The following is a 17,259-nucleotide window of genomic DNA, read 5'->3' on the forward strand; positions in this document are numbered from 1 at the left end:
GGCAACCCACTCCAGTGTTCTTGCCTGGAGAATCCCAGGGACGGGGGAGCGTGGTATGGACTGCTTTCTGGGTAGTTAGCACTGTTCTGAACATGTTAACATCATTAACTACTTAAATCTCACAGAGCTAGAAGGTGGCTACTCTCATTGCCTCCACTGATGCAGATGAGAAGGCAGAAAGGCAGACCGGTTAAGGACCTTGCCGCAAGATAACACCTTTGGTAAATGGTGGAGTTGGAATTCAATCCCAGACACTTACATAGTTTCTTCTCTCTACCACTTCATTTCAATTCCACTGGGGGCCTTAAGATTGGATTTAAGTTGTCACAGCTTTTCTGCCTCAGGGATCAGGGTTTCACATCCCGCTGCCAGCCACCAGCCATTCAAGTAGGTTCAGCAAAATATTGAAAAACAGGAGCGATCACATTGTCTTGATTAACTATAAATGTTAGTCATTACAATACAAGATTTGAGGGTCAGGTCTTTCAGTGCTTATACCCAAAGAAGGAAGACTGATTTGTGTAAGAAGGTATCTAAAGAGTTCTCACATGCTTAGCAAGAAAGCTAAATTAAGCCTTGTGTTGGGTAAAATTATAAACATGCTGTCTGCCTCAGATGAGTAAGTGTATATAAATAGAACATTTGGTGTACATGGCCTTAATGTTATAGCTTCCTTTTTTGTGTAATGTAAATCACCAAATAGGAGCATTTCCATCTGACATAAACTGTCAGTCTTAGAAGAGCACGTTGTAGGATTGAATGCATGTTATACAACAACGAACCTTGCCCTTTCCCGCAGCCTGGTGATTTTTTTTTTTTTTTCCTTATCCAGTGGTTAGTACTAAGGCCTGAAACCCTCACTTAGAGAACAAAGTGGCTTAGCAGTAATGGAGCCTGTGTGAGGCTAAGAGAAGAGTAATGAACATGCCCTGCAAGCTTCCTGCCTAGATGCAGGTGCAGGAATCAGGAGGTCATGAATAATACATGACATGCAGATTAGACGGTGGTTTCTCCTACTGGGATTTTGACTTTGCTACCTGCCTGGCTGCTATATGTGGAAAGAAGGTAGGCGATGGTAAGAAGTGTCACCACTTAAAGACAGAGCACAGAGAAATACAGCATATTTCTTTGAAGAAATGAAATTTGGCAAGTCGCTGAAATGCAAAGTTATGGTCTACTTTCCTCAGATAAAGTAACCTCAGAGTTACCAATTTACTTACTTTGGGAAGGGAAAAAGCCTTTCCTATTTTACCATTTTAATGTAAAAAGCTTTGTAATTATTTGATCACACAAAATCAAGAATTATTTGAAGAGGTTAAATCATTATAAAAATTATCTACTTATAGTGTTTGATCTATGGGTCAATAGAGTTTTGCTAAAAGGTACAATTACCTGGAGAATATTGTACTGTAAATTGCATGTGTCTGTGTGCTCAGTCGCTCAGTCATGTCTGACTCTTTGCAACCCAATGGACTGTAACCCACCAGGCTTCTCTGTCCATGGGATTCTCCAGGCAGGAATACTGGAATAGGTTGCCATTTCCTACTGCAGGGAATCTTCCCAACCCAGGGATCAAACCCCAGTCCCCTGTGTCTCCTGTATTGGCAGACAGATTCTTTACCACTGCCTCACCTGTGAAGCCCAGCTACAGGACCCATTTTCCCCTCACTGATACATGCAATGAGAAGCATTAGTGAGAGAATATTTCTATACTACCAGACTTCATCTGGTAGAATTATCATGATGACTAGAAGTAAGGTTAAGGAAGAATCAATATGCAATAAACATATAAAGGATGCAGAGTGAATTAAAGAACGTGTGTGTATTTGGGCTATTACTTGTTAAAACTGTATTCAGGCAGTAGGGTTCTGACACCCCAGGGGGAATGTAGGCAAGGCTCAAGAGGATTTCCTTCATTTTCCCCTAGGTCAGGGGACTTTAACTGGACAGACATTTTTTGGCTCACAGTTCTTCCATTTTCATGATTGTATTTCAAGCAGACAGACTGAAAGAAAAAAAGCAGAGCAGGGGAAAAAAGAGCCTTGTTACCTTGTGTGTAACTCTTGTGCATTTTTATTGCATGTTCGTTCACTCTGTCCCCAATTTGGGGTACTGGAATATGAGCTGGCTTTCATTTCTAGCTGAGTCTGTCATTTCCGCTAGGCCCCAGGTTGGCCAAATGCCAAGACCAACAGGTGATCCTTGTAGCTGCAAAACAGCAGGAAGTGGGCCGTACTTGAATGAGACAGTTCACCAGAGGGGCTGTCTGGCCGCTCTCCATCTTTCTGCATAATTAACATCCCCTCCCCCACATGCAGCAGGAAATCTGCGCTGAGCAGCTCAGCTGCAGCAGCCATTGAGAAGGGCTGTGAGGAAAAGAATGTTAATAAGGGATGTTGGAAGAAATAAGCCTTCCGAGTGCAAAGTGTAGTCTGGCTCTGGATTTACAGAAAGACTGGATTTGGCCCTTCAGAGGGGCTAGAACTGTTTTGTCTGTTTTGAAATGATTCTCACTCTCTGAGCAACTGTGGAGAATGGGGATTCTAATGAATCTTGGGGCTCTTGATTCTAACTGGACTTTAAGACCTATTTAAAATCCCGATTTACTTCCTGGTCTTGTGAAGAAGAGTAATGACTGAGATCTAAAGCCTACGCACTGCCTCAGTCTCACAAGTACCTGGTAAAGAGAGAAGAAAGCAGGAAGTTGGCCACGAGGACAGGAAGTGGAGCAGATTGTGCTGCCAGTAAGTGACCGACAAAGAGGTGGAAGTTCATGGAAGTTCAGTAGCTAACTCCTGCTTGGAAGACATCAGCAGTTCCTAGAAATTTCAAGCATTTCCAGTGGATGACTGCAGCCCAAGGAGCTTGTACAACAATATGTTCTTTACTGTCTTTCCCACATTATTTAACTAAAGGTTTGAATTGACATGGTCTCCTTCAAAGCCTGGCTAGAGAGTATCACATATAGAAGACCTTTCACCTAAAAATAACTACTCACCGATCCTTCCTTCCTCAGATTCTGTGCCGGGACATTTGGATGAAGTTACTATAAGGGGCCAGCACCCCATTCCAGTATTTTTGCCTGGAAAATTCCATGGACAGAGGAGGGGTGTTGGAAGAAATAAACCTTCTGAGTACAAAATGCAGTCTGGCAGGCTACAGTCCATTGGGTTGCAAAGAGTCAGACCTGACTTGAAGTGACTTAGCACAGCATAGTAGTATAAGGGATGGGGGTTAATCTTTTCCTTGACTCTCTCAAGTTTAGTGTCTGAAGGTGTACAGATTAAACTGACAATAGGTATCTTAGCTAGAGGAAAAAACAGTTTATTTACACATAAAACATGCATTCATGCTTGCCGGAATACTCAGTGATGAGTAATTCAAAGGGGTGGTTAGAATTTGGGGCTTATATACCACTTTAACAAAGGCAAAAAAATTGAGGATTGCTTTGTCAGAAGACAAGGGAGTCTGGGCGTCTAGGGGGCTATATTTTAGGGAGGTAGCAAGGAAGTGTATGGGGGGAAACTAATGGTAAATAAGGGTTGTTTATGCCAACTCATCTCAATACCATTTCTGGTGATGAGTTAGTTGTATGTTGCACTCCTTTTCCTAATATGGGAATTGTTGAATGGAAGGCCTTTACAAATTAAAATTTCCTTATAGAGAAGAGGTAGAGAGCTCTTCCTGTGTTTGTGTTTGTGGCTGCCTTCAAGTAAAAATAATCATTGTGCCAAAGGAACATATTTGGGGAGGAGGTAAATCATGAAGAGTTCTGGGCTGGAAGAAGCACAAGCTGGAATCAAGATTGCCGGAAGAAATATCAATAACCTCAGATATGCAGATGACACCACCCTTATGACAGAAAGTGAAGAGGAACTCAAAAGCCTCCTGTGAGTGAAAAAGATGGCTTGAAGCTCAACATTCAGAAAACAGAGATCATGGCATCTGGTCCCATCACTTCATGGGAAATAGATGGGGAAACACTGGAAACAGTGTCAGAGTTTGTTTTTTTGGGCTCCAAAATCACTGCAGATGCTGATTGCAGCCATGAAATTAAAAGACGCTTACTCCTTGGAAGGAAAGTTATGACCAACCTAGATAGCATATTAAAAAGCAGAGACATTACTTTGCCAACAAAGGTCCATCTAGTCAAGGCTATGGTTTTTCAAGTGATCATGTATGGATGTGAGAGTTGGACTGTGAAGAAAGCTGAGCGCCTAAGAATTGATGCTTTTGAACTGTGGTGTTGGAGAAGACTCTTTTGAGTCCCTTGGACTGTAATGAGATCCAACCAGTCTGTCCTAAAGAAGATCAGTCCTGGGTGTTCATTGGAGGGACTGATGCTAAAGCTGAAACTCCAATACTTTGGCCACCTCATGCGACGAGTTGACTCACTGGAAAAGACTCTGATGCTGGGAGGGATTGGGGGCAGGAAGAGAAGGAGACGACAGAGAATGAGATGGCTGGATGGCATCACCGACTCAATGGACATGAGTTGAGTGAACTCCGGGAGTTGGTGATGGACAGAGGGGCCTGGTGTGCTGTGATTCATGGGGTCGCAAAGTGTCGGACACGACTGAGTGACTGAACTGAACTGAAACCTGGCAGGGATTAGGTTGGCAATAGTGACTTTTTGTCAGACTGAATGAATGAATCACCTTATGAAAACTGGCCCTGCTTTGGGGGATCTTCACAGGGAACTTTGTGACAAATGTTTGTTATGTTAAAAATGGTGCAAAAGGAAAGAGACTGCAGGTCTGTAGGCATAGGAATTGAACTGCATTCATTTACTAAAAGGTGCTTATGTTGTGGGCCATTTTACATTAAGCTAATCTGAAACAGATCATTTATAAGCCAGATCACTTTTTGTTCACTTGTAATCAGGAAAATGCTTTTTTAATGACCGGATTATTCTCATTTACCTACTACAGGGTACATCCGTCCCCAGTATCAAGGGTCCGGGGAAATCGAATGAATAATCAGAAGTTTGCTTGGTGAGTATACAGTCAAAAGGATGAGAATTTCTATGGGAATTTTTAATAGGACTGTGTCAATTATTCCTGCTTCTCTGTAGAGAATATATTTCTACAGCCTGAGCTACATTATTTCCCTTCTCTTTGGAAAATTCTAAACAAACATGAATAGAGTTCCTTTCCAGCCAAAAGTCTTCATTCACCAAAAACTGAGTGGAACATTTTTTTCCAAATAGATATGGCATATTTCCCAGGATTATCAACTGTTACATTTTTAAAGAATGTGTCCCATTTTTTTAAGACACTGTGTTTTTTAGTAAGATTTAGACAACTCTGATTTTTCTCAGGTACCAACTTCTATTCCTCGTGAAAATTTTCAGAATAAGTTAATCTATTACATTAATTTTGATGATTACTATTTAGATGCCCTTTTTCTGGCCTTAGCCTTAAATATCCAGGCATCTGTTTTTTAATTTGGGGAATATGAAGATTTTTCACTTGAACAAAAATAGAGATGAAACTTACCAGAAATAACCTGAAAAGTTATTTTAACCACAGAATATTGATTACTAATTTTTTTTTTTTGTCCATGTGGTCCTTTGTCCCCTCTGGTGAAAGCAAGGAGTCTTAACCACTGGACCACCAAAAAAGTCCTGACTACTGATTCTGTAAAGAGGAAATTTAAACTTTCACAAATATTTCATATAAAACAAACAAAACTCAATGTAGTTTTATTAATAAAATCCATATTTGTTTACATTACTTCATTCTCCAAAATTAACCTTTCCACACATAATATATCTTCAAAAAAAGAAAGGAAGAAGTGAAGGAAGGAAGGGAGGGAGGGAAAGGAATAGAAAAAGAATTGAATCCTGTACTGTCTTACTACAAAGGTGAATGGAAATTCACACGTCTCCATTTTTTACTTGATTGAATTGCGGTTAGACTGGGATTTTGATTAAAAACCATGGCTTTTTTTTAAGTGTGGGAAGATTATTACCAAAGATTGAGCTTCCAAATTAATTTTACTCCTAAATGAGGATTATTTTTAGAGACAAAATAATGATTCTTTGAATTTGAATAGTGCCTAATCAGCTCACCTCCCTTCCCCCATTAAATCTAATTAACCCTCACAATAGCTTGATCTTGTTGTTAAATATTATGCTTTGGTTTTTCACAGAGGGGGAAATGGAATACAGAGGAAGCAACCATTGCTTACACACTGTCTAAAAGCTGGGGCATCCCTCACAATCACTATTTTTCACAATCACTAAAGCGTATTGTTCCCTGTCAGACCTGGAATGCTGAGAGGATAATAACGCTGATGGCCATTGCATAAAAGGAAAGCAATAAACCAGGTCCTTTTCTGACTGCATGGAATTGCTATTACTGTTTAGTCCAAAGCACATCATACTGAAGAAACTTCACTACAGATAGAGAATATGAGATCCTCAAGTGAGTAAAATAAGCTAATGGGTAGAGGGCCATGTTGTCAGGGGACAGGCCCAATTTCTGCAACTTATATTTCAGTGGCTAAATGTGGACCACTGAATCCATAACACATTTTATTTTCTTCGCTTTTCCTTCCTGGAGTATTAGAGTAACAGTAACTTGTTCCTACATAATTCATAGTACATAATTGAGTTAGTGAGTTTAAACCAGTTTTATCTCCAGAGAAGTAATCCATGAAAAACAAAAAGGATCTTTAATACTAGCCTTGAGAAAATTCAACTTGTATTTATTCAAATCATTTGTTTACACTCCCAAGCACTAGATTAGAAAGATAAATAAAACATGGTTTCTGTCTTTATGGGGCTTGGTGTCTTGAAGGATGTGTGTGCATGAGTGTGTGTGAGTGTGATGTCACGTATATATAACATACAATATTATATAATACAAATAACATAATAAAGTGTGGGTAATGCTCTAAGAGATATGTTCATAGTACAACATCCAGAGGAGAATGATTATCAACTTTATTTAAGACTAGTTTGGGAAGGGACAGAATGGAAGGGGAAAAAATACAAAGGTGGAAAAGGATTGTCAGAAAACTGATTCCCAGGAAGGTTTTTGAGAAAAGGCTCAAAATTAATAGAAAAAACAGAATACTGACAAAGTGCTCTATTTATTGACTGAAACACAGATACAAGGACCTGGAGACATTTCTAATTTATTTGGTTGTAAGTTTAGTTAAAAATCCTGTTGCATATACTACCTTGAATTTTTCTTATGTAAGTATTATAAAACTGTTATATGGAAATAAATCATATAGGAAAGCTAGGAAGAAGGCCATGAATCATCCAACATCTACATCTACTTAAGTGATAAACTGTTGCTATTTCTTTGTGAAATATTCTCTCTGAAGATCCAGAAATTTTAAATACTCATGCTAGCCATGGATATGAAAGTGATAGTTGCTCTTTCCAAAATAGAAGTTTTGGGATAAATTACAGAATTAGATACCAAATTCAACACTAACTTGGTTCTGGCTTGAGTTATATCCACAAGCACTATATATAAGTGTTGTTCGGTGAAGCCAGCAAGTGCTCCAATCAGTTAAAAAATACTGTTCCTCATATAAACAATTAAATCTCAGTAAAAGATGAAAAAACTTGAACCTGTAAGTTACACCTAGGAAATGCATGACAATTGGTAGATTGTAAATGTCAGTGACTGTGGTTGAGGTCTCGAACCAATGCTTATTATTGAGTAAAGATGGCTTAACGTTATAAGTAGGGTTTTTCTTCGCATAAGGTTAATATGAGAGGCAGTGTCCATCCCCTGGCCTCATTCCTGTGGCAGGAATTCCTCTGGAGCTGAAGAAATGTGTGGAAAAAAATATCTGGTCAAGACAAACAAACCTGCTGGATGGAAAGAAAATATGGCTAAAAAATGTACATAACCAGGAAGGAGCTGAAAGCACCAGGATGTAAGGGATCCAGTGACAGATGTCTGTTATAAGTATCTGCTCACTTTCAGGGATTAAGGAATGGCAGTAAGAACTTCTTGCAAGATATATTAGCACCCTAATAAAAAACATGAGATCATCAGACAACTCATTTAATATTCAATTAATCAGCGGTAGCAATCCAGACCAGACATAAACTCTGCCCATCGGAATGACTCTCCCCTCTCTGCCATTCCACTGTAGTAACATTTGTTGATTTGAGAATTGATGAAGTGTTTGAGGGTTCAGCATATGAATTTAATTCGCTGTGTCACGTGTCACAGCTCTTGTTTCATGCCTTCCTTTGTCCGACAACTAAGAGCGTTTGCTATTTTTTTCTTACATATGATAATGACAGGGAAAAAATATTTTGCTCCTTGTGGGGCAAATGAGGGCAAATGGGGTAAATCTTCTTAGAGGGTTGACTCTATAGCTAGACTTTTCTTCTTCACAGGTCTTTTTTCTTGACACTATTGTATTCTGATACCAAACCCACAAAGAGTGGCTGTTTCCAAGTCATCTTTCAGCCCTCTTATTCCCAGAGCTGTTCTAGAATCTGAAATGTACCAACGTGTTTGGTGTGGATGTGTGGGTTGGACCAGAACAGGGTGGGGCTTGTTGGGGAATATCTCTGAAATGAACACTGAAGTTGATTTAAGGCTCCCAGCTTGCAGTCTCAGTGGGAGGATTCCAAAATCCTCATTTCTAGCTTGTTATTTTTTCTTCTCTTTATATACTTTTTCTTCCATCCGGCCCCAGTCCAAAAGTTTTCAAAGACTTGGGTGTATATAGTTGTTTGATGATGGCGTAGTCATGGTTATGCTGTGTACCCAAAACATTTGAGTTGGGGCTGTTTTGTGCAGAGGTATGTGTCACATAGTAGAGACTGCAAACTATTTATATCATGATGGAGAAATTAGGCATTGTTAATAGGAATTGCCATTAGTAAAATAGGATTAATTTTCTCTAACCATCCGGATGCTGTCACCACCAATCTCAATTATGATTCCTTTCTTACCAACATGCCTGAGATGTTATGTAGCTGTCTGCAAAAGAAGCTCTAGTTTTAATAATATATCCATGCCAATTATGACACATTCTGGGTGTGGATCACATTTCACATTTGGAAGTGAAAAAGTTCCGTGTCACCAATTTAGGGAAGGGCAGGAAGAGCCTTTTCACACTTTGATGTTTTATGGTTGGATGTGCTGTGCTACAGTGAACTTAAATGTTTATATGCGTATAGTTGCAAATATTAGACATGACTTCATTGAATCTTTTTGAACGGTGTAAATAATATGGATTTTGGTCATAAAAATAAGAGCATTGCTTCTTGTTTAAACTTTTTGCCTTAATAGAGGAAGGCACTCAAGTTGTTGCTACTGGAAACCTTTAAGAAAGCTGAGATAGAACTAGCTCTTTAAAGGGGGTGGAGGGGACAGGACATTTCTGAATGCAGTAGTTATCAGTTGTGGGGCTGAAAAGGAACTGTTGTTGATTTAGGCACTCAGTCATGTCTGACCCTTTGGGACCCCATGGACTGTAGCCCTCCAAGCTCCTCTGTCCGTTGGATTTCCCAGGAAAGAATACTGGAGTGGGTTTCCATTTCCTTCTCCAGGGGATCTTCTTGACCCAGGGATCGAACCCACATCTCCTGCACTGGCAGACAGATTCTTTACCTTGGAGCCACCAGGGAAGCCCCTTGAAAAGGAACTGTAAAGGTCATCAAATTCAACTTCTCACTTTTTCAAACACAGAAATGGAGATCCAAAGACAGAAATGTGTTCCTTGTCAAATGCGGGCATAAGCCCAGTTCTCTGCACTCCTGTCCAGCCATCTTTCTGCTCCGTGGCAGTTAGTTACCTGTGGGCAGAGCAAGAGAAATGCTAAAGATTAAATCAGATGGATGTTTAATTCATTACAAGCTAAGCAGAAGGCTTTTGTCTGGGAAATTCCCTTGAGATTGATGTGTTGGGGGAGAGAAAGAAGAAAGGCCTGATAAAGACACTGCTTTCCCTTCCAATCTGTGGCATTTGATCCCTGCCAAAATGTTTACTCATCATCTTGCAGATCCTTGCATGCTCATTATTTATAGATAATATTGACTATGTTAATTACCAGAGCATTTCACTGCTTCTTGACTTACAGGGCAAAAATTATGATATTGTGTCTCAAGTTTAATATGTGGAGATTCCAGTTCCCAGAATGCCTGCCTGGTCTTCATTTTTTTTTTTTTTTTTTTTAGTCCATACGTGTTGGCAAATAAGTAACAGCAGGTTGCCTTTAGATTTAGTTTGGAAGCATGTTCACTCCAGTGTTTGATAACAGATTCAGAAAATGGGCGGCAGTTTATATAACCATAAAGCAGTTTGCAAGTTCTCTGTACACTGAATTACAATGCAAAGAAGCTTCCAGAGTGATGCTACATTGAAAATCCCTTCAAATTCCTATCTTTTCTTATGTTATAATCCAGTGTCAGCTAGTAAATTCTTCCATGACTTCCACCAGCTCCTCAAATTTAGCTTGGTGACAATTATGTATACTTTAAACTTGTGTGCTGTGTTTGAGATTTCCCTTAACGACCATTGGTCTAATTGTCTTTAATTCTCTGTTACCCAGAACTGCAGCAGGAACAGTCATGATAAAAATGTTTCACATTCCTGGTAATATCAGCTGATTTTTGTATCTAGTATTCCTTCAACCACAATAAAGATGATTTGGGGGAAAAAGTAGGTTATTTTCTAATTATGGGAGAATTAAGGCTATAAGATTCTGCTGAGCTAAAAGGTCACCACTTTTGAGATATTGGTCTATTAAAAGTCCATTCATAATTTGTTTTTACCAACCAGCTGCTCAGAATCATATTAGTCTTTTACTCCACCTATCAGTATACTCTCTGTTATTCCTGGCATCTTAGCATGGGAGCTATGTGTGGTACTATAGTGTCTTAAAGCATCTCTACTGTATTAACTAGTCTTATTTTATCTTATATATATTTTTAAAATTTATTTGTCTGCACTGGGCTTTAGTTGCGGCCCTTAGGATCTAGTTTCCCAACCAGGCATCACACCCAGGCCATCTGCGTTGGGAAGGCAGAGTCTTAGCCACTGGATCACCATGGAAGTCCTTGTATTAACTCATTTTAATATGGTCCCATATTCATTCAATATTCAAAAGGACTTGTTTAGAAAAATCTAAAAATACACAGAGACTTTACAACATAATGCACGAGTCAAAGAAGAAATTTCAAGAGAAATTTAAAAATGCTTATAACTGCAGTTGACCCTTGAACAAGTTGGGGGTTATTGGCACTGACCAAACTTCATGTAGTTGAAAGTCTGTGTATAAATTTACAGTTGGGCCTGCGTTTCCATGGTTCCCTACATATGGCTTCAGTCAACCTCAGGTTTTGTAGTGCTATAGTCCATACTTATCCAAAAAAATCCCCATATAAGTTGACCCACACATTTCAAACCTATGGTGTTTGTTTAAAGGTCAAATGTAAATGAAAGTGGAAATCAAATTTGTAGGAAGCATAGAAAGTAGTGCTTAGGAGGAGATCTATTGCATTGAATGTATATTTTATAAAAGAGGAAGGATCTAGAATCAGTTACCTTAAGCTTTTACCTTTGGACACCAGAAAGAAGAAAGCAAATTAAATCCATTGTAAGTAGAAGAAAAGAAGCAAGAAAATGACTTGTTTGTAATTCTGGGACTTGTAGCATAGTTTTCATATAGTTGTTATTTCTTAGCGTAAAGGTATAATCGGGAATCATGATTGAATCTGGGAAAGCTACTAAAACTACAGCTTTGTACAGTTTTCAGTCATGCAATGGGTATTATTCTCTATCACAGACGCTCCCTGTTAAACTTTTCATATGTAGACCTTCAAAATAATGGTCGTGTTGTAATGAAACAGGCAGGGTAAGGGCATTGAGGAGTCATTAGTGAATAAGGCTTCCCTGGTGGCTCAGATGGTAAAGAATCTGCCTGCAATGCAGGATGCCCAAGTTCAATCCCTGGGTCAGGAAGATCGCCTGGAGAAGGAAATGGCAACCCACTCCAGTATTCTTGCCTAGGAAATCCCGTGGACAGAGGAGCCTGGTGGGCTACAATTCCTGGGGTTGCAAAGAGTCAGACACAACTTAGTGACTAAACAACAAATGAATAATGAAAAAACTGTCCCAACATGAAAAAAAGATATATCTCTGATAGTGGAATTATAAGTTCTGTGATAATTAATTTAAGACATTAAAACAATGAAAGTGTTTGTTAGTCATTCAGTCTTGTCGTACTCTTTGCAATCCCATGTTCTGTAGCCCTCCAGGCTTCTTTGTGCATGGAATTCTCCAGGCAAGAATACTGGAGTGGGTTGCCATTTCCTCCTCCAGGGGATCTTCCCAACCCTGGGATTGAACCCAAATCTCCTGCATTGCAGACAGATTCCTTACCGTCTGAACCACCAGGGAAGCCCAAAACTATGAAAGGTCTTATTTTTTATCTATCTAGAGGAACCACAGTCTTTCTTAGTCTTCCACAGTATTTTTCGGTGGATACATTTGGGCTAAAGGATTAGCTAGTCAAAGCTGCCTTCTAAATATATATTTGAAAGAATAATGACTTAATGTTAGGAGCTAATCAGAAATCCTAATGTGTTCTTGAATATGCTGGGAATACTGCTCACATCATAAATCTTAAGGGGATTCCCTTCTGGGAATGCTTGGGGTACCAAATGGGTTTGTTTTGATTTTCCTCTGTCAGTCATATTTTCAGTATCATCTTTCTAGCCATGGAGATTTCTCTGCAGACACATGGACAGTGAACTAGCCATTTAAAAATCAAATAAGATATCATCTTACTATACTTTTTAGTTGACCACTAGATTTTCATGAAGTTTCTTAATACTTTCCTTCAAATTGGCTGTTTATTACATTTCTCAGTAGAGTACTAAGTTACCTAAGGAAGGACCAGTATCCTCATAATGAATATATTTCATCAGTTTTAAGATAGCAATAGATAGTGTGTGAGCTATTCGCCCACCAATTAAAACCAACCAATATCACCCGTAGGCATCCCAGGTGGCACTAATGGTAAAGAATCCACCTGCTAATGCAGGAGAAGCAAGTTCCATCCCTGGGTGGGGAAGATCCCCTGGAGAAGGAAATGGCAACCAGCTCAGTATTCTTGCCTGGGAAATCCCATGGACAGAGGAACTGGGTGGAATACAGTCCATGGGGTCACAAAGAGTCAAACATGACTGAGCATCTGAGCACAACAACAGTATCACACAGGTTTAAGTCACAGCTGCTTCACATAAGCCCTCAGCTAGTAGCTGAAGAGCTGAGGACCTTGCTGGAATCCATGGTCTGTAGCCATTACCTCCGTCTCAATTTTCATTCAGTTCAGTCTCCTTTAGCAGGTGAGGTTCTTTGGTTGGAAGTAATGGAAACCAACTGAGTCTGTCTAACATACTTGAAAGGTAATTTTGTCGAAGGACGTGAGGTGTGTTATGGAGTCAAAGGAAAAAGTGAGGAGTTGGTCCTTGGGAAGGCCAGGGAGCAGAGCAGGACCTGGAAGCAGGTAGAGTACACAGGTGCAATCTTGGAACGAGACAGCCCCAGCTCCTGGGTCACAGTCGAGGACGCCAGAGTCCAATCAACCCAGCCCAACCTGACGCAGGTGCCCAACCTTTGACCAAGGTGAGGGCACCTTGGTTATCAATCCCATTAAAACCACACACAGTGAGGGATTTCCAAAAGGAAGAGGAGGTGCTGGTACCAAACAGTGATGGGGAAGAGTCTACTTCTTAAACCAGCACCATCCACTTGCCATGTTACCAGGGATCTAGAAGCTACCACTAAAGGCTATTGATGCAAAGTGAAAGTCGCTCAGTTGTGTCCGATTCTTTGCGATCTCGTGGACTATATAGTTCATGGAATTCTCCAGGCCACAGAACTTCAACATTATTCCTTGGAGTCAGTCTTTTCCTATATTTTGGATGATGAAGGCACTTCTACGATTAGTAAGTAAAATTTCGTAATAAAAATAAATGGGTTCTCCCTGGCCTTATTCTTAAATGTTCAAAGCATAAGAAGAGTGTTTAGCCAAAATATTAATAGAATTCATTCTGAAAACTCACTAGTTTTATCCTAATCTCCTCCTAGAAATCCTACTTTGAATGGTATATTTCAAAAATTTTAAAACCAAACACAATTATTGTGAAAAGATAGAGGAGCTTCCTAGGACATGAATAAAGCTTGAAGTCTGCAGGCTTAGGTGCTAGTATAAATTTGTCACTTATACTAAACCAGACTTTCTGCTTCCTTCACCTCAGTGTTTCTATTGAATGAATGAATGATTTCTGACCTAAACTATTCAAATTTGGTCTTAGGAAGAGTGCAGCAGAGATAATACTCATCATAGTATCACCTTGAAAGTCCTTTATAAACCCTAGGTATTAACCCACCATCAAAGGCCAGCTGTACATAAAAGGAATCTTTTTCTACTGCCTGCATGATTTTTTTGACATACCTAGCAGTTATTATGGAGAAGGCAATGGCACCCCACTCCAGAACTCTTGCCTGGAAAATCCCATAGATCGAGGAGCCTGGTAGGCTGCAATCTATGGGGTCGCTAGGAGTTGAACACAACTGAGAGACTTCACTTTCACTTTTCCCTTTCATGCATTGGAGAAGGAAATGGCAACCCACTCCAGTGTTCTTGCCTGGAGAATCCCAGGGACGGGGGAGCCTGGTGGGCTTCCGTCTGTGGGGTCGCACAGAGTCGGACACGACTGAAGTGACTTAGCAGCAGCAGCCATTATTATAACCCTCAATGAAGTGATAAGTTATTGCGTTGGCCAGAAAGACTGTAACATCTTATGGAAAAAACTCAAACATTTTTGCCAACCCAGTACTTCAACTCTTGGGTCCTTCTTAACTTTAATGATTTAGAACCCTGAGCAGGTGAGTGTGCTTAGGTAGTACTGTGGTTTGATACATTAGATAAATACATACTCTTACATCCAAGCAGAAATGATAGCTTTTCTGGTTACAGATGTAGCCAATTTACTTCTGTTTCTACCAAGGCCAAATTAACAGATGGGGTCGCAGAGAGTCAGACACGACTGAGCGACTGAACTGAACTGAACACCCTTGGGCTTTCTAGGTGGCTCAGTGGTAAAGAATCTGCCTGCCAATGCAGGAGACATGGGTTTGAGCCCTGGATCAGGAAGATCCCCTGGAGAAGAAAATGGCAACCCACTCTAGTATTCTTGCCTGGGAAATTCCATGGACAGAGGAGGCTGGCAGGCTACAGGCTGTGGGGTTGCAAAGGATCAGACACGACTTAGCAACTAACAACCACCACTTCAACACTATGTATGTTATCAACTCTGTGTGAGTAGTAAATATTCCCTTCCAGCCTCCTACATGGACATGTTGGGTTAGAGCTTTTAGAAAGCAATGATTTAAATTACCCATAGGAGGAAATTAATGTTCTTGTAAAATAGAAATCTCTCCAGTTCCATCTGTTTTCCCACTCCTCTACTCTTTGCCTTTTTCCTTAGAGGACTGTAAAGAAAAAGAAACATTGCTTTCCTTAGAGCGTATAGTTGATAGTTCTGAAGAAAGAAAATAACTTTCTATTATTTTTCACTTTAGACCTGAATTATTTCAGACTCTTTGAAGAACCCTGTCGCTTAACGGAAAGAATAGACTGGTTTCTTACAGTGCAAGTGGCTTACAGTAATCTTGCCCAAACTTTACAGGCTGTGAAGTGTTTATTTGAGAAAGAGAAGGGAGGGTGGAATTATAGCGACTAGGAAACAAAAGGCCAGAGGCAAGGGTGTTGAGAACAGAAGGAAGCTGCTGCCACCTAGAGGTAGAAGTTGGTAAGTGGTGGATGTGCTGGGCTCCTGGGGTGATCCTGAAAGGAGACATGGAGGTAGAATCGTCATAAAACTGAAAATGCTTCTGGTTAACTCACTTTCTGCCTCTTAGAGGGACTAGACCCATTCTCTCCTCTTTCCTGTTGGTAGTATGCCAGTATGTCCTATGAGAGTTTGCTGACTCTGGTAGGCTTTTGTGAACAATAACCTTGTAATAGATCATGAAAATGTCTGTTAAGTCTTTGAAAGTCATTGGAAGGCCTCTGTAATGGCCGTGTGGTCTCAATTATTTGGAGGATTCCTTATTAGCTTGGCTAATAGAGAATGTCTTTTTCATAATCCATGCCACATATTTCAAATATGACCTCAGGAGCTCCTCAAAGGTTCCATGTTCAGTGAATTGTGCGGCTGACGGTCTCCTGAGTCTCAAGAAGACGGAGGTAGGAGGGAGACCTTTTTAATGGGAGCAGAGAATCCTGGAAATACCACTGAGAGCGAGGGGTCCTGAGACTCCCTTGGTTTCCGTTCTGTTCTGTTCCGTCGCTCAGTCATGTCCGACTCTTTGCGACCCCGTGGACTGTAGCCTACCAGGCTTCTCCGTCCATGGGATTCTCCAGGCCAGAATACTGGAGTAGGTAGCCTTGCCCTTCTCCAGGGGATCTTCCCAACCCAGGGATCAAACCCAGGTCTCCTGCATTGCAGGCAGCATCATCAATATATAATGGATACTTAAATGGTACTTAACAAGGGGTGGGCGTGTCTATATCTGATGATGAGAGAGAAGTTTTTGAGACCAAGAAAATCTGAAGGTAAGTTTCTCAGCCTGCCCCCTGGCGGCTCTAATGTGCAGTGGTGGAGCCACAGATACCCACAGGTAAATCAGACAGAATCTATTCATATCACGGGTGCACTTCACACAGCCAGCACGTATCCTCAGGGTGCATGGAAACTGAAGTGTGAATTTCAGTCACCTTCTTTGCCCTGCCTGTGCATGCTGTCAGTATGCACCACCATAAAATGATGCTACCTGCCTCAGTATGTGTCCAGCCCAGAGCTGCTTGGTGAGACACCCAACCTCAGCTAAATAAATAGATCTTAACACACAAAGGCATCTTTCCCCCAAACACCAAGCACCCTGACCTCTTTCTTCCCGTGAAAAGGCACTGGAAAAGAATCCATTTGTTCAGATCCTACAAGCCCACTGTTCTTCCTGTTCTCTACCTACACAATCACACAAGCCAGAAACCTCACAATAATGTCAGCTCTATAAACCAACATCCGTTTGATCACCCAGTCTCGTGTTCTTCCTCCTAAATATTTCTTGGCGATGTTAGCTTTTCTGTATCCTTTCTCTTTGCTTGAAGATTTAACGTAAGCTCCTAAGGGTCTCTTTGGATTCTGATTCTTTCTACTCACCCTGCAGATCCATTCTCCACCTTGCCTGCAATGAT

At 40.5% G+C, this 17,259-nt stretch overlaps 1 protein-coding gene across 3 annotated transcripts in view; it reads left to right on the top strand.

Moving 5' to 3' along the window:
• The window catches only part of KLF12 (KLF transcription factor 12), a 555,324-nt gene that overhangs the window by 457,716 nt on the left and 80,349 nt on the right, over window positions 1–17,259 (top strand). For all 3 annotated transcript variants that reach the window (XM_055426457.2, XM_055426460.2, XM_055426459.2), the window contains one exon: window positions 4,932–4,994. In XM_055426457.2, the coding sequence (XP_055282432.1) occupies window positions 4,932–4,994 (63 nt within the window). The remainder of the gene's footprint in view (window positions 1–4,931; window positions 4,995–17,259) is intronic.

This window comes from Moschus berezovskii, chromosome 13, assembly GCF_049115385.1.
Source record: "Moschus berezovskii isolate FMDL1 chromosome 13, NW_MosBer_1.0, whole genome shotgun sequence".
In the NCBI taxonomy this organism is placed as follows: Eukaryota; Metazoa; Chordata; class Mammalia; order Artiodactyla; family Moschidae; genus Moschus; species Moschus berezovskii.